This window comes from Rattus norvegicus, chromosome 4, assembly GCF_036323735.1.
Source record: "Rattus norvegicus strain BN/NHsdMcwi chromosome 4, GRCr8, whole genome shotgun sequence".
Taxonomy (NCBI): domain Eukaryota; kingdom Metazoa; phylum Chordata; class Mammalia; order Rodentia; family Muridae; genus Rattus; species Rattus norvegicus.
The window spans coordinates 119674219-119699159 of NC_086022.1; the positions used below are offsets into that span (position 1 = coordinate 119674219).

Below are 24941 nucleotides of genomic sequence, written 5' to 3' on the forward strand. Positions count from 1 at the left end.
CTTAGCACAGCTTTCATTGTGTCCCATAAGTTTGGGTATGTTGTACCTTTCATTAATTTCTAAGAAGTCTTTAATTTCTTTCTTTATTTCTTCCTTGACCAGGTTATCGTTGAGTAGAGCATTGTTCAACTTCCATGTATATGTGGGTGTTCTTCCCTTATTGTTATTGAAGACCAGCTTTAGCCCGTGGTGGTCTGATAGGACGCATGGGATTATTTCTATCTTTCTGTATCTGTTGAGGCCTGTTTTATGACCAATTATATGGTCAATTTTGGAGAAAGTACCATGAGGTGGTGAGAAGAAGGTGTATCCTTTCGTTTTAGTATAGAATGTTCTATAAATATCTGTTAAGTCCATTTGGTTCATGATTTCTCTTAGTCTGTCTATGTCTCTGTTTAATTTCTGTTTCCATGATCTGTCCATTGATGATAGTGGGGTGTTGAAATCTCCTACTATTATTGTGTAAGGTGCAATGTGTGCTTTGAGCTTTAGTAAGGTTTCTTTTATGTATGTAGGTGCCCTTGTATTTGGAGCATAAGTATTTAGGATTGAGAGTTCATCTTGGTGGATTTTTCCTTTGATGAATATGAAGTGTCCTTCCTTATCTTTTTTTATGACTTTTAGTTGAAAATTGATTTTATTCAATATTAGAATGGCTACTCCAGCTTGGTTCTTCCGACCATTTGCTTGTAAAGTTGTTTTCTAGCCTTTTACTCTGAGGTAGTGTCCGTCTTTGTCTCTGAGGTGTGTTTCCTGTAGGCAGCAGAATGCAGGGTCCTCATTGCGTATCCAGTTTGTTAATCTATGTCTTTTTATTGGGGAGTTGAGGCCATTGATGTTGAGAGATATTAAGGAATAGTGATTATTGCTTCTTGTTATATTCATATTTGGATATGAGGTTATGTTTGTGTGCTTTTCTTCTCTTTGTTTTGTTGCCAAGACAATTAGTTTCTTGCTTCTTCTAGGGTATAGCTTGCCTCCTTATGTTGGGCTTTACCATTTATTATCCTTTGTAGTGCTGGATTTGTGGAAAGATATTGTGTAAATTTGGTTTTGTCATGGAATATCTTGGTTTCTCCATCTGTGTTAATTGAGAGTTTTGCTGGATACAGTAACCTGGGCTGGCATTTGTGTTCTCTTAGGGTCTGTATGACAGGATCTTCTGGCTTTCATAGTCTCTGGTGAGAAGTCTGGTGTGATTCTGATAGGTCTGCCTTTATATGTTACTTGACCTTTTTCCCTTACTGCTTTTAATATTCTTTCTTTGTTTTGTGCATTTGGTGTTTTGACTATTATGTGACGGGGGGATTTTCTTTTCTGGTCCAATCTATTTGGAGTTCTGTAGGCTTCTTGTATGTTTATGGGCATCTCTTTCTTTAGTTTAGGGAAGTTTTCTTCTATGATTTTGTTGAAGATATTTACTGGCCCTTTGAGCTGGGAGTCTTCACTCTCTTCTATACCTATTATCCTTAGGTTTGATCTTCTCATTGAGTCCTGGATTTCCTGTATGTTTTGGACCAGTAGCCTTTTCTGTTTTACATTATCTTTGACCGTTATGTCCATGATTTCTATGGAATCTTCTGCTCCTGAGATTCTCTCTTCTATCTCTTGTATTCTGTTGGTGAAGCTTGTATCTACAGCTCCTTGCCTCTTCCTTTGGTTTTCTATATCCAGGGTTGTTTCCCTGTGTTCTTTCTTTATTGCTTCTATTTCCGTTTTTAATTCCTTCACCTGTTTGATAGTGTTTTCCTGGAATCCTTTCAGGGATTTTTGTGATTCCTCTCGATAGGCTTCTACTTGTTTATTTATGTTTTCCTGTGTTTCCCTAAGGGAGTTCTTCACGTCTTTCTTGAAGTCCTCCATCATCACGATGAAATGTGATTTAAAATCTAGATCTTGCTTTTCTGGTGTGTTTGGATATTCAGTGTTTGCTTTGGTGGGAGAATTGGACTCCAATGATGCCACGTAGTCTTGGTTTCTGTTGCTTGGGTTCCTGCGCTTGCCTCTCGCCATCAGATTATCTCTAGTGTTACTTTGTTCTGCTATTTCTGACAGTGGCTAGACTGTCCTATAGGCCTGTGTGTCAGGAGTGCTGTAGACCTGTTTTCCTGTTTTCTTCAGCCATTTATGGGGACAGAGTGTTCTGCTTTCGGGCGTGTAGTCTTTCCTGTCTACTGGTCTTCAGCTGTTCCTGTGGGCCTGTGGCCTGAGTCCACCTGGCAGGTTGCTTGGAGCAGAAAAGTTGGTCTTAGCTGTGGTCCCGCAGCTCAAGTTGCTCGTGGGGGGGTGCTTTTGAACTCTCCCTAAGAGTGGCAACCAGGAGGGCCTGCGCCGCCTTATCCTGGAGCCCCCACGCACCAGGGTCCCAGATGACGTTAAGTGTTTTCCTCTGGAGTCAGAAATGTAGGCAGAGTGTGGTCTCTTCTGGCTTCCCAGACGTGTCTCGCAACATGCCTTTTTAAAGAAAGATTTATTTATTTTAGGTATATGAGTACACTGTTGCCGCCTTCACACACACCAGAAGAGGGCGCTGGATTCCATTACAGATGGTTGTGAACCACCATGTGGTTGCTGGGAATTGAACTCAGGTCCTCTTAACCGCTGAGCCATCTCTCCAGCAGCAACATGCTTTTTGAAGAGTAGTTTACACATGCTTATTTTCTATGATTGTATGTACGACTGAGTATATGTGTGTGAAGGCAGGTGTTCTGGAGTTACAGGTGGCTATGAGTTGCTCAAAGTGGGTACTAGGAACTGAACTTGGGTTCTATACAAGAGCAGCAAATGTTCTTAGCAGCTGAGCTAGCTCTCTAGTGCTAGGAACGCACTTTTAGACCTCCTTCAATTTATTTAATTTTAAAGGTTCTGGCTCTTTGGTTGTAGTGGGAAAGGTAGTTGATGCAATGTGTAGTTGAGAAATCAAAATACCAGAAATGAACCACAGCATGAAACAGAGAAACCCAGAGACAAGTGTTCTGGACCTCTTCTTTATCCAGTACATCTGTGTCCCTTACCCCTTGCCTAAAAACCTTATCTGGGAAGGTTCTCTGATCTGGCCTTAGAAAAGTGGAATAGGGGCTGGAGCGATGACTCTGCAGTTAAGGACTCTTGCTGTTCTTTCAGAGACCTGGTTTTGGTTCCCAGCCCCTACAGATGGTGGGTTCCAGATGTCTGTAACTCTAGTCCCAGGAGATCAGATGCCATCTTCTGACCTCCTCAGGTACCAGGGCACGAATGGTTCACAGACATACATATAAACTATTCATACACATAGAATAAAAATAAGTAAATCTAAAAACATTGGGATGGAAGAAAGTGTGAACTCACGGTATTCTTTTATTGAGATGTGCCATTTGGATTTGCTGTAGAGCTGTTATCATAAGAAACGGAGCCCACAAAGTGTCTCTAAACAGCAGAGAAGGTAGGCCTGACTACCTGATAGGTTTGTGGCTGAAGTGGTAGTCAAAATAGTTGAGACTCAGAAAACTTTGACGTGGTTCCTGTGGGCAAGGATGGCCAAAAGGACAATGCACTGAGGTTCTACTTAAATTTTAAAACCAGAAAAAGGAGGAGGAAAATGAAGATGAAGAGGAGGAGGAGGAAGAGGAGGAAAAGGAGAAGGAAGAGGAGGAGGAGGAAGAGGAGGAGGAGGAAGAAGAGGAGGAGGAGGAGGAGGAGGCCCTTGTATGTGAAGAGTCCTGATTTCTGATAACAAAACAAAAAAAATTCTGACTTCTCCCCCTCTTTCCCATTTCTGAGTCAGGACTTTGAATGAAAGCAATCAGTTACCCTAATGTCACTCAGAAACACACAGCAATGCTTCTTCTCTGTCTTTCCCAAAGGCACACATACCTACTCACCATGGTAACGGATCCTGGCAAAAGAGAAATAAGCAGACCTCCCAGGAATTGTATCTGGCTTTAAACCAAAGCTGATTTACCTGTGGAGCCTGAGTTCACTATGGGACATAGCAGTGGGGCTTAGGAGAGCTTGGCAATTACTCTTGGGTTGATACTCTGTGTGTGTGTGTGTGTGTGTGTGTGTGTGTGTGTGTGTGTGTGTGTGTTGAAAGACCCCCGGAGTGGGGAGACCCTCACTCAAGTCTCGGGATGACGCGACCCCCCAAGAACTCACACAAGACCGTCCTTGTTGTAATCACATGAGGTTTATCGATAGCAACCAGTGCACTGGGGTCGAGACTCGTATCCCACGCAGGGACAGTGGAGTTCGACCACCGAGAGGCTGGGAGAAGAGGTATTTAAAGGGAGAAACCGGGGTTGGGGTTTTAGCTCAGCAGTAGAGCACTTGCCTAGCAAGCGCAAGGCCCTGGGTTCACTCCCCAGCTCCGAAAAAAAGAAAAAAAAAAAAAATAAAGGGAGAAACCACAACCCGAGGGGGCAGGGATGGCGTCATTGGAAAGTGTGTAGAATAACAGTGAAAAATCAGAAGGAAGAACTCTCTGTCCCCCAAGATTGTTTCCTAGGAGAAGCTGTCTCCTACTTCTCAGATTGTTTAACTTCATGGTCAGCTAGTTCCTAGGAGAAGTTGTTTCCTGCTTCTCAAGATTGTTCTCTAAGATTTATGGTCAGCTAGTTTCTGGGAGAAAGCTGTTGAGCTGGCCAATGTAATTATCCATTCTATAGCCCTAGGAGAGGCTTCTTGGAACATACAATTCTGGGGCCTAACCTGTTTTTTTTTTTTTTTTTTTTTCTGCTCTAAACTTTGTGTCTAGGGGGGCAACTTTAAAACTTTTACCTTTCATTGTGTGTGTGTGTGTGTGTGTGTGTGTGTGTGTGTGTGTGTGCGCGCACTATGCGCATGGATGATATCCATGGAGGTCAAAGGAAGGTGTCACATCTCCTGGAACTGGAGTTTCAGGTAATTGTGAGCCACTGTGTAGGTGCTGGGAACCAACCCTCTCCAGAAGCAACAAAGGGCTCTTAACTGCTGAGCCGTTTCTCCACCCCTTCTGATTTTTTGAGAGAAGATATCCCATTGAATTTGGAGTTCAGCGAGGCTGGCCAGTTAGCCCCGGGATGCTTCTGTCTCTCTTTCCAGCTCAGGGGCTACAGGTACTTGCTACCACCTGGTTTATACAGATGTGGAGAATCTAACTCAAGTCTTGGTGCACGTATAGCAAACCCTTTACCCACTGAGCCATTTCCCCAGACCCTTGGCATTCTTTTCACAGTGGACCTTCAAATGCGTCCTGTGGTTATTTTCCTAGTTTTTGAGTTCTAAGGTTGAATCAGAGATATCCAGCTACAGACAGAAAAATTCACTTTGCTCCCTGACCTTAAAATTGTCTACTGTGGCAAAAAGAGCTTAATGGAGGTACTGTAGTAATTCCCTTTGCTCCTCCAATTACAAACTAAAGGGAGTTTTTGTTTTCTGAGATGGTCTATGTAGAACTGTTTGGCTTGGAACTATGAAGAAAACAGTCTGGCCTTGAACTCTGAGAGATCAGCCTACCTCTGCTGGGATTAACATCATATGCCACCGCCTGAGTTTAAGGGAGTTTTTCTAGAGAATACCATGTGGGTTGGTGGATTGAGAGAGAAAGATATTTTCTTTGTGTAGACTGGCATTATCCAATCAGTTGGGAGCCTGCTAGAATTCTGTCTTTTGTGGAGCCCAGATTCTGTCTTTGTTTGTTTGTTCCTGTTGTTTTGTTTTTAGAGACAAGATTTCTTTGTGTAGTGCTGGCTATCTTGGAATCCACTCCCTATACCAGGCTGACCTTGAGCTCAGAGGTCTACTGCCTCCTCAGTGCTGGGATTAAAGGCATCCCCCCCCCCCCCCCCCCCCGCTTGTGGAGCCCAGATTCTTTGTTCTTGCTCTTGGATCACAATTTTGGGATTGCATCAGATTCTCTAGTCCTTGTGCTGCAGATTGAAAGTCATATGTAAGATTCCTTGGACCAAGATCCCTGAGTCTCCAGCCTGTTGTGGAACTTTTCAGCTTCCATAACACGTAACCCGTTTTTATACGAATTCCTTGTTATCTTCTGCATGTATATCTCTGTGTAACACACTAAGAAAGGAGAACCCTATAGAAATTGCAGGTCTTTTCATGACCTTCATTACTGTGAGCTTCCGGTGCCATGTCCAGGCTGTTCAGACTGTTTGTTCTTAAGCCAAATGTGAGGTAACCAGGGACGTCAGGGGAAGGGAGTAGGTGCCTTCCCGCTCCTGGGATAGTGAAGTTTCCCCCAGTCAGAATTCATGGACCTGGGAACCAAATGAGGAAAAGTGGTTGTTAATTTTTCCATGCAAAATGTTTGCTTCATTGTCATTGAATTTTGCCACATTTCTTTCTTTGGGACTCTGGATTGACAGAATTAGTTCTCATCAAGGACACAAGGGCTTATGTGAACGGGAAGTTGATGTCTCATGGTTTATTTTTCATGCTCTTGGTTTAGTAGGCTAGAAAGGGGCTTTCTAATTGGTCAAGGAAATGGATCCAGATTACCAAAGGAAACTAGAGAGAGTATAACAAAATGGAATGAGGAGAGAGTACATCTGGAGAGAGATTGCCTATGGCTTAAGATCACTTGTTTTTGCAGTGGTCCTGGGCCCCAGATGGTGGCTCACAACCACTGTAACTCCAGTTCTAAGGGATTCCATATGTCCTTTCGCCTCCTCAGATACCAGGCACAATATGGTGCACATACATAAATGCAGAGAAAACATTCATACACATTAATAAATGAATATGAAAAAATGCTTCAAAAGGAATAGATCTGGAACACAGGTCATCTGGGGCAGTCTCTAAGAATGACACATCTAGCAATATCAGGTAATAGAAGATGACAGCCACCTATGAAAGTAAGACCCCTTAAAATTAGAGTTTGGGGTCACCTAATGGATCAAAGACCCTGTGATGCAGGCTGAGACAAGAGGTAGATATGAACAGGGTTGAAGTGATATTCTATGGTTTGTGTCCAGTAATGAGCAGAGAGAAACGAAAATATGCATGCTTCTTGATTGTTCTCAGTTCAATTTTTCTACTTTTATCTAGTTCTGGGCCTCCTGCCTCAGGAATAAAGACACATCCAGTGGGCGGGCCCTTCCCACACCGATGAACTTAAGCCATCCCTCACAAGCAAGGGAGCAAGCAAGCAAGCATACACGTGTGAATTTCTCCCTGTTCTTGACTGGGGGTTTACTGTGACCAGCTGCTGTCTTGGCTTTCCTGTTATGATGGACGGCAAATGGTTTGTGACCATGAGCTAACATAAACCCTTTCCCAAATTACCTTTTGTTAGTTGTTTTACCACAGTAACAGGAATGAGAGCAAATGGGAATTTACTGCGCACTTTATTTTGCCTTCCCTGGTTTATTATGTATTTCTTTTATGTTTTCCTAAATTTTCTGGTCCTTTATCATACTTTTTTGTATGTATTTATCTGCCCATCTATTTCCCCAAACACACAGACATACATACTTATATACATATATATTCTGTGTATACTACATAGAATCATTCTTTGAAACTGTTAATGGATTTCTTTAGCCATTGGTGGCAATGATTCATCCTACGTGGGGCTTTGCCTCCCGGAGTCAACTGAAAGTTATAATGAGTGTCCCTCCACCCGCACAAACCCCTGAAGGTTCACTTCACTTTTTGCCTGTCTGATGCCCTCCCCAGTTGCTAGCTGGGAGAGGAAGTCAAAGTTCTCCGGTGGGCAGACAACTGTAGGGATTCCGAGGAAAGCCAGCATTCCAGTGTTCTATTTATCATCTTTTGACTAGTCAATTTGATCTGTTCATTTCACTTGACAGGGTTTACGGAGCATCTCCTTAAATGCCAGAGTCTGTTTCTGGACACTAGGTACATCGTCGTGGCTTTTTCTGAAGAGACATGAACAGATGTCCTTCTGTGACGGTTTAAATTAGAAACGGCTTGTTTCACAGTTGGTGAAACTGTTTAGCTTGAGGCGTAGAGCTTCGCTTTGCTGCTGGAAGCCTGTCATACAGGATGGAGGTGGGGGTCGTGTGCCTTTCTGCTGAGCTGCCTGCCCTCTTTTAGAGACTTTTATTTTCTTTTGAGACAGCCTGTCTATGTCATCCTGGGTGTCTTGAAACTCCCTATGTAGGTCAGACTGGCCTTGAACTCAAGAGATTTACCCGTCTCTAGAGTGCTGAAAATAAAGGGTGTTGGCCCAGCTACCGCCATCATATTATCCTGCATGCGCTGAATAAAGACAATTTAGGGGAGTTAGTTCTCGCCTTCCACTTTTATATGGGTTCTGGGAATTGAACTCTGGGTCTTTAGGTTTGTGATGTACATGCCTTACTGGTGGAGCCGTCTCTTCACCGGGGGTGTGGGTGTGGGGCTAGTGTTTTTTTTTTTTTTTTGTTTTTTTTTTTTTGTTCTTTTTTTCCGGAGCTGGGGACTGAACCCAGGGCCTTGCGCTTCCTAGGCAAGCGCTCTACCACTGAGCTAAATCCCCAAGGGCTAGTGTTTTTTAACCTCATTTTATAGGTGCTCCTCACACAACTCCGTTGGTAAAGTCAGATCCCAGCTCCTCAGTCTCTAACTATTCACTCATCGCCTTAGATTCACTACTGCTAGGCAGACTGTCCCTTAAGGCACTAACCTTAAAATGTGTAATTGGCGAATGTGATTATTGGTTTATTCTAGGGCAAGAGGCAAAAAAATCATGGGTGAATTGTGCAGGGCCCCAGCGCCCCGAAAGCACTGTCTAGGTTTATTGTGAGCATACCGTACTATGAGCAAGGTCTAGTGACGGAAAAAGGACGTAGCCAGTTGCGGCCCACCTCTTCCGCGGCTTTCCCGCGCTCTTCGCGGGGCGTCCCTAGCAACGCGCGCGCTGGTTGGCAGCTCCGCCCCTCGTGAGGCAGAGAGGGCAGGTGCGCCTGCGCACAGCCGCAACCGCCAGTCAACTCGCTTCCCCTCCCTTCCTCTCCCCTCCCCCTCTCCTCCTCTTCCACAGACGCTTGGAGCGCGACGCCAACATGGAGCCGGAGGACCTGCCATGGCCTGACGAGCTGGAAGAGGAGGAAGAGGAGGAGGAAGAGGAAGGGAAGGAGGAGGCGGAGAATGCATCAGCGGCAGCGACCGAGGAGGCCCGGACCTCTGAGGAGACTGGGAGACTGGAAGAGGAAGAGTTGGAAGGGGCGGGTCCGGAGGTGGACTTGGATTTTAACAGCGAGTCCCAGCTGCAAGAGAGCACGGACGAAGAGGAGGACGAGCTGGCTAAAGCCTGGCTGCAGGCTCACCCTGACCGTCCTGGCCAAGGTTTCTCTCTGACCCCGCCTCCGACTCCGCCTCCGTCCTCCCGGCACCAGTACAGGCCGGTAGAGCACTGGGGCAAGAGGGAGGTGAGAGGCCGTGCTGTTGCGTGGATCGGCGCTGTGGTGAGGAGCTGGACTGTGGGGAGGAGCGAGGCTGAGGCCCAAGCGCCTGTAGTGATGCTTGATCTATTGAAATTAGTCCAGGATCCTGGTACCTACACTCTGCGGGTCGCTCTGCCTATGTATGTTCTTTACACCCTGCTCATGAGGCAGGCAGATTCTTTGTAATCTCAGGTTCTTCCTAACTGTGACAGCTCTGGTGTTTCTCGCACCTCTTAGTGGATATGTTTTTTGTTTTGTTTTGTTTTTCGTTTTAAAGTAGGGCAGATAAGACAGATGCGCAGGGAGCCCGTATTCCCAGAGCGTGCAGTTAGAAAAGCTTCTTTGGCAGGAGGTGGTGGGAGCTGGGAGCTGGGGAGGGAGCCTAGGGACAGAGCCTAGGGGATATCTAACTAGCGGAGAGACGTTTAACATTTAATACCTTAGTTTTATTGAAGTGCAAGAAGCGCCACCCCCTCCCCCCATTAGTGTTGGTTAAGTACTCTGCAGGGTGAGCTTTTGTGTGTCTTCCCCGCCCATTGTGTGTCTCTGCATTTGTACCAATTAATAGGTTCCTAGCCAGTGGCAGGGACTTTGAATGAAAGTGGCTTGTGAGGGAGCTCTAGTCTGGAAAATTAGAAAGCACCAAGTTAAGACCAAGTGGAAGAAGAGCCAAGTTTACAGAGGTCCTGCCAAGATCGTTTTGAAACTAACCGTGTTAATAATGCTTTTTAACTCTCAAGAACTGTGTTGTTGGCCAGTACGGCCAGGTGTGGCTCTTTATATACTAATTAGTAATAAGTAAAACTAGAAAGGCTGGTGGTGTATTTAAATGGTAGAGAAGTCTTGCCTAATGTGTGCAAGGACCTGAGTTTTCAAGCCCTAGTTTTGGGGAAGGGGTGGGATGAATAAAATTAGGAATTCAGTGGTCCTGTACACTTCTCAAGCTGCCACATTGGACATTGGACATAGCAATTACAGAACAGTCCCATTATCACAGCATTATTATGGACTGATTGCTGGAAAGCAGTACACGACGTTTGCTTGCTAGCGGGTATTTCAGCTTATCCTTGTACTTGATGCTAAGGAAATCTTTGTGAACTAAACGGCTGCCGTCCTAGTGTTCCCATTCCGAAGAGGGGGGCAGATAAAATTCACATGGTGTCATAAATAAAACTGGTATACACAAAAATGCACGCATGAAGACGAATGCATGAAGTAGGTAGCCTGGCCTCATCAGGGAAGGTTGGGAGTTACCTTGAAGACTGTAAGGCTAGCTAAACAAGGGTTAAAAAAAAAGCCTACACGAGACAAGGCACTGTTGGTTAGCAAGAGTGTGACATTTTCACATTTTCCATTTGCTTTTGAATTTTTTTTTGTAGGATTAGGATTGAACCCGGGCCTTTAAGCAAGCTAGGCAAAAGCTGGACCACATTATTTAAAGCATGACATTTTCAAGAACTCGAAGGCCAGCGGGTTGAGTCTGGACTGTAAGGCTTTATGTGTTATGCATTTTGAGGTTTTATCTCTGAAGTTTTGGGAAGTCGATAAAGAAGTTTGTGATCAGACTTTTGTATTTCAGCATGAAAATTAGTAGTGTACCTAGCTGTGCTAGCAAGGGAGGTTAGAGCAGCTGGAAGACGTGAAGGACACTAATTAGAGGGTCAGTGCAAACTGTCAGGCAAAACAGCTTTTTAGAGCAAGGAAGTGAGCAGGGTGTGGTGGCGTATACTTTTGTATTTTGGCATTTAGAGCAATGGTTCTCATCCTCATTCATGGTGACCCTCAGCCATAAAATCACTTCATAGCTGTAGTTTTGCTACTATCATGCTTCGAGTAATGTAAGTGCGGGAGACCTAATATGCAACCACCAGAGAGAGGCCCCTAGGTTGAGAACCAATGATTATAGGCCAAGACAGGTGGGTCTCTTGAGTTCCAGGCCAGCTTGGTTTACATAGAATGGAGAATTGATGGGAGTAAGGAGAAGTAGGTTCTTTCAAGAGATGTTTGTCATAGCAGAAAAAGGGTTGACTGACTGGTGGCATGGTGCTGTGAAGGATTTCACCAAGACAAAAAGACAGAAATAGAAAGTTTAAGTTCCACATTGGGGAACTTTTCTGACGCTGTTTAAGTGTCATCATGCTCTGGTTGTTTAGGTCTTGTCTGGTGGGACTCCTTGTGGCTTCCTCGCTCTCCCCCCCTCCCCCCTCTTGCCCTCTCGCCCTCTCTGGTTATCTGTGCAGGGCAGGTATGGGTCACTCTGGGTCAAACTTCTGATGCTCTAGTGTTCTCATTAAAGAGTGGAGGCGGTGATTTCAGTATGCTTGGAGGCAGTCTTCAGCCAGGGCCTGTTAAGTTAGCTCTTTCTGAAGGAGGCAGGGGCTTTGCTTTGAAGCCAAAACAAAATAGCCTTGCTCTGAGATTAGAATAACTTGGGCACAAACCATCGATCCCAGAATAACATTAACATTTAGAAAGTAAAATCATCCTTAGTAGTGGATTGGATGTAGAGGGTAGTGTCTAGGGATTAGGTAGTGAGTAAATGCTTGTGCTGATTGGGAGATGTGGCCAGGTCTGTGGTGGCTTTGAGCAGGTGATGGATTGGCTGGGTGGGTGCTAAGATTGAATTTGGTTTTGAAGATTAGAGAAGTGGTCTGGGCTAGAAATTTTAAGTAGTATGTTATCTACAACTAGACCATAGTGAAAGCTATACTTTCGAAGACCTTTCCTAACTTACTTTGTTCTGACTTATATTAATTGCCATGAATATTTAAATTTATTTCTTTAGGTCTAGTGGAAGAATTTTTTTTTTTTTAATTTTTTTTTTTCAGAGCTGGGGACCGAACCCAGGGCCTTGCGCTCGCTAGGCAAGCGCTCTACCGCTGAGCTAAATTCCCAGCCCTTCCCCCCCCCCCCCCCCCCAGGCTGGGGACCAAACCCAGGACCTTGTGCGCTTCCTAGGCAAGCGCTCTACCACTGAGCCAAATCCCCTAGTGAAGAATTCTTAACTCTTATCATACCGAATACGAGAAAATTGTCTTTCTGTTTTATAGTGACCTGTCTAATTGTAGTAGAAAAATACTGCTTCTTAGAGCTCAGAGTGTCCTTTTCCTTCCCTGGAATTTTTTTTTTTTTTTTTTTGAGACAGGATCTCACTATGTAGCCCTGACTGACCTGGAGTTTGCTATGAAGAGGCTGGCTTTGAACACTTGGATGATCTGACTGCCTCTCTGCTTCCCAAGTGCTGGAATAAACATGTGGTCATCATACCCAGTCCTGCTGATATCAGTAGTTTACATGAAAGAATATATGAAGGTGTAGGTGGCTATCCTTTTGTTTGTTTGCTTTATGAAGTTGGGGATTTCCAATCCTGATCTTGATTCGTGACTCTGCCCCTGAGCTATGTAGCCCCCCTCCCATTTTTTCTTTTTCTTTTTCTGCAAACAGGATCTCACTATGTAGTCAGACTATCCTTAAACTCCCTATGTAGATCAGGCTGTCCTTGAGCTCAGAGGCCTTTTTCTGCCTCCCAGGATTAAAGGTGTGCACCGATATTCCTGGCTCCTTCCCAGTTAGTGTTCATTGTTCACCTGTTGGCTAACAGTGTGTGTGTGTGTGCTGTAGTGTTTGTGTGCGCATATGCATGTGTGTATGGGTGTATATTGAAGTTCTACTTCTACTTAGGTTGCTTCCCACTATTTAATTTGACCAGGCTGGTCTACATGGTAATCTTTATAGACACATCCACCTGCCTCTGCCACCTGAGTGCTGGGATTAAAGGTGTGTGCACCATATCTTCTATCTTAATTTTTGAGACAGGATCTGTTTACTGAACCTGGAGCTCATTGGAAGGTTAGGCTGGCCCACCAGCAAGTCACAGATATCTACTTGTCTCCCTCCTTTGTTTTCCTGCTGGTTCTGCACATCTTTTCAGCTCAGATGATTTAAAATACCTCTCCTTGAAGCTTACATTTTGAAAGTAATTGTTTTCGGCTGTGGCCCTAGAGATTCTTGGTCTCCAACTTTTTTTTCTTTTTTTTTCGGAGCTGAGGACCGAACCCAGGACCTTGCGCTTGCTAGGCAAGTGCTCTACTGCCACTGAGCTAAATCCCCAACCCGGTCTCCAACTTTTAAATGAGTCATGAACCCAGCCTACAAGTTTTTGTGTGTCTCTTGCTGGCCCCTCCCTTTGCGCGTACCTTCCAGTTCCTCTCAGTGCTTTCTGATAGCAGGTGGTCAGGTTTTCTCCGGAAGGAAAACAGTCTGAGCCTTTAGTTTTGTCTGTGGTGTTCCATTTGCATGAAGAATGCTGGAATGAATATTGTCTATGTCCCAGAGAACAGTTTAGTTGTACGGAAATGTTTCTCTAATGTTTGAGTGATGCCAGAAGCAAAAAACAAAAACAAAAACAAAAAAGCTATGGTGTTTCCAGATTTCCTCTCAGGTGTGGTCTGTATACATGGACTCATGTTTCTTAGGTTGATTTTGATAATATATGATTTTCTAAGTTCAGCAATGGCTCTCGTTCATCAGAATGTTAAGTGGCCACACAGGTAACTATCTGGCAGGCCCTGAAGGTTAACTACAGAACTGCTAAATATCCAGCAATTCCACTCCCAGATACATACTCAAGAGCAATGAACGCACAGGCCCACACGATAACACACATGTGTATGTTTAGAGCAACAGCATTTTAACATGGAAGAAAAAAAAAGAGATAGCATTCCAAGATGAGAAGTAAATAACCCTTTACGGTGGAAAATCACAAAAATGAAACACACAAAACTAGGGATGAGAAGTGAAAATTGCCACATCATGCAAAACTTTAAAAAACTATCCTGCTTAGCTTCCAAGGTAAGCTGAGATCAGTCAAGTGCAGGGACATATGATGCAAACTGTTGGGGACCTTTTAGTTTTTACAGTAGATAGCTTTCTCCTATTGAATGGTATGAATTCTTTACATATATATATTAATTACAAGTTTTAGATTTACTTATTTAATGTGTATGATCTTTGTTGCTATATATATCTGTACCACTTGTATGCATGGTGCCTGTGGAGTAGGAAGAGGGTGTCTACATATATATATTACAAGTTTTAGATTTACTTATTTAATGTGTATGATCTTTGTTGCTATATATATCTGTACCACTTGTATGCATGGTGCCTGTGGAGTAGGAAGAGGGTGTCAGATCCCTTGAAACAGAAGTTGTAGATGGTTGTGAACCTCTATGTGAGTGCTGAGAACCAAACCCTAGGTCCTCTGCAAGAGTAGTTAGTGCTTTAAGCCACAGAGCCATCTCTTTAGCCCCTATATCCTATCTATCTATCTATCTATCTATCTATCTATCTATCTATCTATCTATCTATCTATCTACCTACCTACCTACCTACCTACCTACCTACCTATTTATCTATCTATAAACGTCTCTCTGAGTCCTAGGTGTCATGGAACTTACTATGTGGACAAGACTGACCTTGAACTCACAGAGATCCTCTTGCCTCTAGTGCTGGGATTAAAGGCGTTTGCTCCCTTCTTTGTTTCTGGCTAATGTGTTTAACATTAGACTCAAATTTGAAAATATTGCAAATATTTCTTTCCATTCTGTAGTGTGCTTTTTCTTCTTTTTCTCCTTCATTTCTATCCCCTCCCTTCCTCTCTGCCGCTTCGTTCCTTTGTCTTCTCTCTCCCCTGTGCTGGATAGATTTAAGGGTTTTATCTTACTTATGGGCTCTTTGCTGTGACAAAACACCATGACCACAAAGCAAGTTGAGGAGAAAAGGTTTTATTCAGCTTACACTTGCACATTACTGTTTATTGCCAAAGAAGTCAGTACAGGAACTCAAGCAAGATTGGAACCTTGAGGAAGGAGCTGATGCAAAGACCGTGGAGGAGTGCTGCTTACTGGCTTACTCCTCATGGCTTGCTCAGCCTGCTTTCTTATAGAATCCAGGAGCACCAGCCCAGGCATGGCATCACTCATAATGGTCTGGGTCCTCTGCTCTTGATCACTGATTGAGAAAATGCCTTATAGCTGGATCTCTTGGAGGCATTTCCTCAGCTGAGGTCCTGTTCTCTCTGCTGACTCTAGTGTGTGTCAAGTAGACACACAAACCAGCCAGATCAGTGTTCATGCATGTCAGGCAAGTGCTCTCCCCTGAGCATCATTTCATTGTTTGCTTCCCTGTGGAGCTTTTCACAGCGAAGTCTGAGAGAGTTCTGTCGTTTCAGTTCGTGCCCTGAGCTTGTGGTGTGATATAGGAAAATCACTGCCAAGAGCAGAGTTAAAGAGCTTTTCCCTTCATTTTCTTGTTTTACAGTTTAAACTTCAGTTTTTACAATTAAAAAAAGCCATTGTGAGTTATTTTCTGGAGTAGTTGAAATGGGACACGTAGCTTTTTCTTTCTCAAAATTGCTTAAGACTGCTTTGGGTCTTTTGTAGTTTCATGTGAATGTTGGGAATTTTTTGCTTTGAATTTTTGTGAAGGATACCGTTGGGATTTGATAGAGATTGGGTTGAATTCATGTATTGCTTTGGGCAAGATGCACATGTTAACAATATTATTTCTAATCCCCAAACACTGACTTTCTGTTTATTTGTGTTTTTTTCTTTTTCCCCTCAACTTTTTCCTTCTCCCCTCCCCCACCTCTCTTGAGAGGCTCTTACTGTATAGCTTGGCCTGAAATTCAACTAGTCATAGATCAGGCTGGCTTCTACCTGGGATTTAAAGATGTGTGCTACTAGGTCTGGCTAAGGGTGCTTTTTTTTTTTTTTTCAATTTCTTTCATTAGAATCTTTTTTTTTTTTTTTTTTTGGTATTTTTTTTCAGAGCTGGGGCTTTCATTAGAATCTTAAGACGTTTTAGGATACAGGTCTTTTATCTTCTTGATTTAATTTGCCCTTAAGTATGTTTTTATGAACTGACTTTTTGTGTGTGTGAGAGAGTTAGGGTCTAGAACTTGCTATAGCCTAGGCTGGCCTTGAACTTTATAAGTCCTTTTGACAAAGTGCTGGGATTACTGGTTGTTGATTTATCAGTCTGTTTGTCTGTCTATCATCTATCTGTCCATCCATCCGTCCACCCATCCATCCATCTTTTCTCATTTCTTCTTTGGATAGTTACTTGTATATATTAAGTGTAACTGATTTGTGTGTGTGTGTGTGTGTGTGTGTGTGTGTGTTCCTGTGTGAGATATATATATATATATATATATATATATATATATATATATATATATATATTTGTTTGTGTATGTGTGCATGCAGAGATGCAAATATATGGAGGCCAGAGATCAGCTTTCCTCAGGTACTACCACCCCTTAATGTAGCTCCTAGAAATTGAACTCAGGTGTTCACAAAGCAGGCACTTTGCTGACTCAGCTACCTGTCTAACCCGCTAGGTTTTGTCACTTTTAAAATCATTGTCTCTGTTGCTGTTTTAATTTGTTCTGACATCATTTTACTGATTTTACCTTAGCTTATTGGACGTGTTTTAAAAAGTAGCTTTAAAAAACTTCTCTGTGAACGAAGGTTTTAGAAACAGTAAAATGGTTCAATATAAGGAACAGATATGGTTTCATCAGCAGGAATGGCACCTCTAAGGCTGCCATAAAGAAGAAGAACCCCAGGAAGTACCTTTACAGTGTAGGAGATGAAGAGACTGTGGAGTTTGTTGTGAAGGAGAAAAGAGTGCAGAGGCAGCAAATGATACTGATGGAGTTCCAGTTCAAAGCAGTAAATATGCAGCAGACCTTACCGTTATAGATGCTATCCATGTTGTAGGGGTCCTCCACGCAATTACCAGCAAAGTTGCCAGAATAGTGAGAGTGGGGAAAAGAATGAGGGATTGGAAAACGCTCCTGAAGGCCAGGCCGAACAACGCCGGCCCTCTTGCAGGTGAAGGATCTTACTACATGCAAGACCGTATGGGTGTCAACCACAGTATTCCAACCCCCCTTTGCAAGAAGAAGTGATGGAGGGTGCCAACAACTAGGATGCAGGAGAGCAAGGTTGACCAGTGAGACAATATGTATGGGGTTACAGACCACGATTCCGCAGGGGCCCTCCTCACTAAAGACAGCCTAGAGAGGATGGCAATGAAGAGGACAAAGAAAATCAAGGAGATGAAACCCAAGGTCAGCAGCCACCTCAACGTCGGTATTGCCGTATTGCTGCAACTTCAGTTACTGACGCAGATGTCCAGAGAACCCTAAACCACAAGATGGCAAAGAGACAAAAGCAGCCGATGCACCAGCTGAGAATTCGTCCGTCTGCTCCCCCCTCCCCTCCTAGGCTGAGCAGGGTGGGGCTGAGTGAATGCCGGCTCACCATCTCTACCATCATCCAGTTTGGTCATCCAACAAGAAGAAATGAATAAGACATTCCAGCAATAAGAAATGAACAAAGGCTAGAGCTGAGGACCTTAAGGCTTGCTTTGGCCCATTGAGCAGATCCTCTAGAGCTATGTACATTATCTATGCAGCAGGGCTTTTATTATTTTTACCTAAAGATGTCTCTTTTTGGTAATGACAAACGTGTTTTTTAAGAAAAAGAAAGGCCTGTTTTTTCTCAATACACCTTTAATGATTTTTAAATTGTTTCATATCTGGTGAAGTTGAGATTTTTAAGAACTTCATTTTTAATTTGTAATGAAGTTTACAGCTTGATTTTTTTTTTTCCAAAAAAGTCAACAAACTGCAAGTACCTGTTAATAAATGTCTTAAAGAAAATTCTTTGTGTGTGTGCGCAAGTATGCAGATGTGTGCAGGTGACCATGGAGGCCACAAGAATGTGTGGGATTTCCTGGAGCTGGAGTTACAGTTGATCTTAGCATCCTTCAGCCTATGCTGTGGGTGCTGGGAATTGAATTTAGGTCTGCTGGAAAAGTAGCAAGCACACACTCAACAGCTACGCAACTCTCCACTCCTATTTTTATTTATTGTGTGTGTGCGCACGCGTGCACTTATTTATGGAAATATCAGAGGATAATTTATGGAAATCAGCTCCCTTCTATTATGTGGTTGTGGGTACCAAGATTGAACAATGTGTTGATCATGATAAGTGAAAGTACCTTTACCTGATGGGTTATCTCACCACTTTATTTATTTAGAGAAGGGTATTAGGTAGCCCAGGCTAGCCTCAAACTCACTAGCCAAGAATGGCTTTTAAGTTCTGATTCTCCTGTTACCACATCCTGAATACTGGGGTTATGGGACTGTATTACCACGCTTTTGGTGTTTATGTGGTGCTGGAGGTTGGACCCAGGGCTTTGTGTGTACTAGGCAAGCACTCTTCCAACTAAGCCACCTATACAGTTACTACTCTGATTTTTAATTTCCTGTTTGTTATTTAGCTCTCCTGATTTTTCTTAGTTTCTTATCAACTCAGATTTGCATATAAGTCATTAATTTTGCAACTTCTTGTAATTTGTAATAGATTCACTGTTTTGCATCCAGATAGAAATTGATAAAGTGAATTTGAATTTTTTTTTTTTCCGGAGCTGGGGACCGAACCCAGGGCCTTGCACTTGCTAGGCAAGCGCTCTACCACTGAGCCAAATCCCCAACCCCGAATTTGAATTTTTTAAAAAGCAGTTTTTATATTCCCTTTTAGCCAACAGAGGAGTTGCTTTTTAGCACTGCTGATTCCAGCAGCCTGAAGAGCTCCTCCCGGGTGCTACACTCAGGCCTCAGGTGTAGCGGAGGTCTTAGGCTACAGAAAGAATTTTAGGACAGATTAGGGAGAAGCAGAGTTCATAATGCACAGTAAACTCCCAGACTCCTGTGGGACATTTCAAGAGAGACACACACTAAATATCGTAACAATTTTCAAGTTATCTTGTTTAAAGGATGTAATCTGTATCAAAATTTAAAAGATAAGTGTGCTGGTGGGGAGTCTTTAATCCCAGCACTCTGGAGGCAGAGTCGGGAGGATTTCTGAGTTCCACCCAGGCTGGTCTACAGAGTGAATTCTAGGACACCGAGGTCCACACAGAGACGCCCTGTCTCAAAACACAAAAACAAAACAAAAGAGTGCAACGTTTTGGTATGCTTATTTTTTTCTTTTTTCTTTTTGAGACTATAATATAATCACATAATTTCTCTTTCCTTTCTTCCCTCCAAACCCTTCCATATATTTCTCCTTGGGCTCTTTGAAATTCATGGTCTCTCTTTTCATTGATTGTTCCATGCATATATGTGTGTGTGTGTGTGTGTGTGTGTGTGTGTGTGTGTGTGTGTAAAAACTAAGTGTAACCTCTATCTAATAGATTTTTATTTGACAAGATTATAACTTATTTATGAGTGTTTTGTGGAGGTTTTCAGATGAATGCTGATAAAATAGGTAGATTAGGTCATCTTTTTTCTGCTGCACGTCCCTTTCCTAATGTACCTGATTTGATTCATATACATGTACAGTTATATGTACATAATATAGATAGGAATTTTCCCAAAAATGTCACTGAAACAATGACATTTGTCTTATTGTACATGCACCCCAAACCAGTTCAGACCAGATCAGCCTTTCTCTTCTACCTGTCCAGAGACATTGGGATATTTGAATAGAAACAGTCCAAATTTGATTGTTAGGGGCAGAGAAGCTTACACTGTTGCTCAGAGTGAAGTATACATTCTGCCTAGTGTAGGTGGAGTGTAGAGGGTCCTGAGATTGCTCGATGCATGTTTGAGAGGGGTGTGTATGCATAGTGCATGCAGTGAAGGAACTAGACTATCAGGTACATTATCACAAGGGTGTGTCTGTGTTCGTGCATGTAAACCGAACCAAATAGGGTCTCAAGCCACTGAACCATACCCTATGTTTTCCTGCCTTATAATGACTTTCTCCACACGCTCTTGTGAGGGAAGAACAAGTCCAGTCTCCAGAGTCTCTTGTTGGTAAGTTACAGCTGCTTCTAGTGAAGATGGTAATGCTGTTATGCTTGGAGAATAGCATTTTATAACAGAATGAGAGCATTTTTATAAAGTGAAAGATATATTCTAGCATGGTTACTTTTGCTCTTGCACCTCACTCGGCTTTCATGTGCTTCGATTTTCAGGTTATTCCACTGACTTACCGTGCATGGCAGCAGACATCATACCAAGATAATGCTAGAGCCCAGTTTTCCAACTCCAGTACATTGTTATTGGAGCCAGAATTTCAGTGGGACCCTGAGGAGGTTCAGGTAAATATAGGACAATTCTTTTTCTTTTTACCAGTAGCACAAGAAATGTTGTACTATGTTTCAGTGTCCTAGTGGTGCTCATCATTCCTGCTTTCTTGGTCTCAGTAGTCTACGTTCTTCAAGAGTACTGTAAAGGGCTTTGTATATATGCATTGTGTCTTGGGACATTTAGCATACAAGAAGTTTAAACATTTAAAATTACAAACTCATTACTTGATGATAATTTATTTTAAGAGGAAAAGTGTCTATTTGCATTTCTTTTTGGTCTGATTTTGAGGCAGGGTTTCTCTGTATAGCCCTAGTTGTTCTAGAACTTGCTCTGTAGACCAGGCTGCCTTAAAACACTACCTGCGTCTGCCTCCCCAGTGCTGGGGTTAAAGGTGTGCGCCACTACTTGCCAGTTACCTCTTTCCACTTTTAAACAGCTAACTTTATTGATGTATTAAAAAATGTACTAAAGTGAACAGTTCTAGCTATACAGTTTGTCAGATGAGCTTTGAAAGATGAAGTCATGTACATACCACTGTGGTTGAGACTTCTGTATTGGTATTATATACAAAAGATTCTGAGTGCTGTTGTAATCATTGCCTTCTCCAGTCCCTGAGCTTACAGCAAGCATCCTGTAGTTGGTGGCTCTGTAGCTTTGCCTTCACAGAATTACAGTGTGTGGACTTTTAAAATCTGACTTTTTCCTTCCTTTCTAAAATTAGCCCAGGTTTCATGTATCAGCTTTTCAATTTTCATTGTTAAATAATATTCATTCAGGTTTTTTGGAGAAAACATGACTTTCTGTTGAGTAAATACCTAGGAGTAGATCAGCTAACTTACATAATGATGTATTTAAGCTTATAAGAATACGCCAAATTATTTTCTGAAGTACCCATTGCCCAAAGAATGCTGTAGCTAGGTTTGAAAATACTTGTTCAGGTTTTTTTTTAATTGCCACAGTATTGATTTGTCATGTAGTACCAAATGTATTGATTTGACAATGAGAACTTAAAATAGTAGCATTAAGTGTCAGTGACTGCCTGCTACCAGGAGATGGGAATGATTGGAAGAGAAGGAGGTTAATGTAGCAAGAAAGAACATAGAAGGAATGACTTTTTTTCCACTCTGGTGAGAATGTTGTTAAGTATGAGTACACAGTAGTATTAATGTGTTTACTCAGTTAATGATCAAAATCTTTCCTTAAAAATTTTCCTTTCAGAGAACAGAGTCTTGGCATCATCTTCCTCAAGAAAGGGATTCTTTCCAAACCTTGAATATATCCCAGACTGGGATCGACAGAGTAGAAGGAGCAGAAGTAAAAGACTTGCCCTCTCAGGAGGGAGGTGAATCGGTTCAGGCACAGTGTCCAGTAAAGGAACCAAAGCTGGATCTCTTGTGTTCTCCATTGCTAGGTAATGCCTTTCTCTCTCTATTTTAGCATTTTAATCTATTTCATGTGTGTGGGTGTTTCACCTGCATGTATGTCTGTGCATCGTTTTTGTGCCTGGTGCCTATGGAGGTCAGATGAGAACATCTGAGTCCCTGGAACTGGAATTATGGGTGCTAGGAATCAAACTCAGGTTCTCTTGAAGGGCAGCCAGTGTAAGCCAGTCAAGCTCTTTCCTCAGCCCTAAATGGCCTCTGTGTCTTTAACCAGAGGTAATAGCTTATATTTCCTTTCTTTCTTTTTTCTTTTTTCTTTTTTCTTTTCTTTTCTTTTTTTTTTTTTTTTTTTTTGAGACAGGGTTTCTCTGTGTAGCCTTGGCTGTCCTGGGACTCGATTTGTTGACCAAGCTGGCCTCGAACTCACAAGAGGTTTTACCTGTCTCTGCATCCTGAGTGCTGGGATTAAAGGTGAGAGACACCCCTGCCTGGCAATAGCTTATAATTCTAAAAACATTTTGTGTATGTGTATACATACAGTAACTCATTAATAACTAAATCTATTTTAATTGAGGATTTCTGTGGAGCTATAGTCAAAAGAATTGGTTGGTTTTAGTTTTCCACACTAGCTGGTAGGGTTAGCCATATTAAATATACTATTGATCCTCATTTTAGCATTGCTCATAGAAGGCTGAAAGGTGATCATGCCCATTCTCATGGGTATATGTCATTAGTCTTCCATAGCACTGTTGCTCCTGGAAAAAGTACATTTATCTTTGATTGGTATTCAGTGGAGACTGTTTCCTCACATAAAATAAGTGTCTATATGTCTTCATTTGCTTTTTATTGCTGTGATAAAGATCACAAACAAGTCTCTTAGGGAGGACAGAGTTTATTTGGCGTATATATCCTGGATCACATCCATTGAGAGAAGTCAAGATAAGGACTCAAGATAGGAACTGATGAGGAAGCCATGGTGGAATGCTGCTTACTGACTTGCTCAGCCTGCTTTTTTTTTTTTTTTCCCAGTCTGCTTTTTATACAACTAGGACCACCTGTAGGCAGGCAGCCCACAGTGGACTCAGCCCTTTCATATCAATTATTATTTATGAAAATACCTCCCAGACTTACCTATTTGCAATCTGATGGAGGAAATTTCTCAACTAAGGATATGTTTGTGTAAATTTACCTTATTTGATCCTTGGACTCATTCTAAGCCATTGTTATCCTCAGCTTTGAGAACAAAAGCAGATAAAATTGAGTCATTTCTTTAAGATAGATCATCCTGCTTTTCTTTTAGTGTAGAATGGTTTTCTTAGCTCTTTACCAAAGATAGACTTCAAGTAACTTTCTTTTTTTTTTTTTTTTTTTTTTTTCGGGGCTGGGGATCGAACCCAGGACCTTGTGCTTCCTCGGCAAGCGCTCTACCACTGAGCCAAATCCCCAACCCCCTCAAGTAACTTTCAAATCAAGGTATTCAACCATAAAGATGGTTTTATAGAGCTTTGTAGAGAAGACTAGGACCCAATTGAGCATATTCTTTTCAAAACAAGCTAATGTTTGCAAGGCAGGGTGCTGATGCATTAAAGGTGCAGAACATTAAAGGCCATTGTAGCTTTTCTTTTGGAATAAGGCGGTTGACCTTGCTGGAGGAGATGCCTGTGACCAAACGATTGAAGGCTGCCTTGCTAAGGAGAAATAACCTTTGTTTGTCCACTATGTAACATTTATGTAACTTATCTAAATGTCTATTGTGTTCTAATCCAAGGGTAGATAGATGAACACTATCTCCTTTTCGCTGAAGAAATTTTCATAATTACAAAACAAGAGCAGAAATCCACAAACTGTAGCCGACAGTCTAAAGCTCCATCTTGTGCTATGAGTGCAAATTGTAAGAATGTTTTATTTTACATATTTAATTTATCTGTTCTCAGAAAGACACCCCTACCTATCTTGTTGGGAATTCTATGTCTCCTTGCTTAACTTCCCAAGTGCTAGGATATATGTGTGTACTACCCAGCCCGGATGCATTTTTGTTTTTTCACTTTTATTGTGGAACTCTAGGTTAACCTAAGGCTTTGCATGTTTGGCAAATACTTTACTGCTGAGCTATAGCCCTCACCATTTGAATTTTTAAAAGATGTGAAAATGAAGTATATGTGACAGTTCATATGTTATCAACAAACCTAAAATATTTATGCTCTGACCCTTCACAAAAAATGCTTGCTAACCTGTCGGCAGGGGTTCAAATGAGGACTACATGTAAAGTATAGGATGCTGCATTGAACTGAATATAAGAGCAACCTTTTAAAAAAGGTAATGTATCAGCAACCGAAAACAATTCCTGTTACAGCAAAATGTCAAGGAAAATTCTATAATAAAAAGGTTTCAGCATTGAATGAGAGACTCTATAGTGCAGTTTCTTGTATAGCTGTAGTTCTTCCTTATTAGTAGATAGAGTAGATAGTTAAAGCTACTGGTGGGCTGGAGAGAGCACTGACTGCTCTCCCAGAGGTCCTGAGTTCAATTCCCAGCAACCACATGGTGGCTCACAACCATCTGTAATGGGATCTGGTGCCCTCTTCTGGTGTGTCCTAAGAGAGCAACAGTGTACTCATATATAATGAATAAATCTTTAAAAAAAAAAAAAAAGCTGGGGTTGGGGATTTAGCTCAGTGGTAGAGCGCTTGCCTAGCAAGCGCAAGGCCCTGGGTTTGGTCCCCAGCTCTGAAAAAAAGAAAAAAGAAAAAAAAAAAAGCTACTGGTTTTTGGGTAGTATGGCCATTGGACATGTCATTCCCGCTGTTCTGTCCTGCATCATGGTATTAGGCCAATGGCAGATATCATTGATATGACAGGTGATGGAGGGACCCATGCTAGCAACATCTATCCAAATGTGAGGAAATAAGAGTTGAGAACAAGTGTGAGGGAGTCATTGCTAGTTATCTGAATAGCCTTCCCATCAATTACACACATATACACAGATGACATGCTTGAAAATTAATAATTTAATTCTGGCTTGCTCCTTTA

The 24941-nt window shown here is 42.3% G+C and overlaps 1 protein-coding gene, 1 long non-coding RNA gene and 1 pseudogene across 11 annotated transcripts in view; 2 read left to right on the forward strand and 1 right to left on the reverse strand.

The window, feature by feature from the left end:
- Positions 1–4149: 4149 nt before the first annotated feature.
- LOC134486601 (uncharacterized) lies at positions 4150–8860 on the reverse strand. Its single transcript, XR_010065849.1, has 2 exons — positions 8729–8860; positions 4150–6230 (listed from the first exon to the last, which is right to left on the reverse strand). It is a non-coding gene; the product is annotated as an uncharacterized LOC134486601 (long non-coding RNA).
- A 6-nt stretch (positions 8861–8866) lies between these two features.
- The window catches only part of Alms1 (ALMS1, centrosome and basal body associated protein), a 100387-nt gene continuing 84312 nt past the window's right edge, over positions 8867–24941 (forward strand). For 6 of the 10 annotated variants that reach the window (XM_039107348.2, XM_039107353.2, XM_039107349.2 and 3 more), the window contains exons 1-3: positions 8918–9383; positions 20415–20540; positions 21748–21940. In XM_039107348.2, coding sequence (XP_038963276.1) covers positions 8982–9383; positions 20415–20540; positions 21748–21940 — 721 coding nt within the window. In that variant the 5' untranslated portion in view covers positions 8918–8981. Of the gene's footprint in view, positions 9384–20414; positions 20541–21747; positions 21941–24941 lie in introns of all 10 variants that reach the window. The other 4 variants (XM_039107350.2, XM_063285805.1, XM_063285806.1 and 1 more) reach the window with 2 other exon arrangements.
- Positions 16870–18088, forward strand: Ybx1-ps2 (Y box binding protein 1, pseudogene 2; annotated as a pseudogene).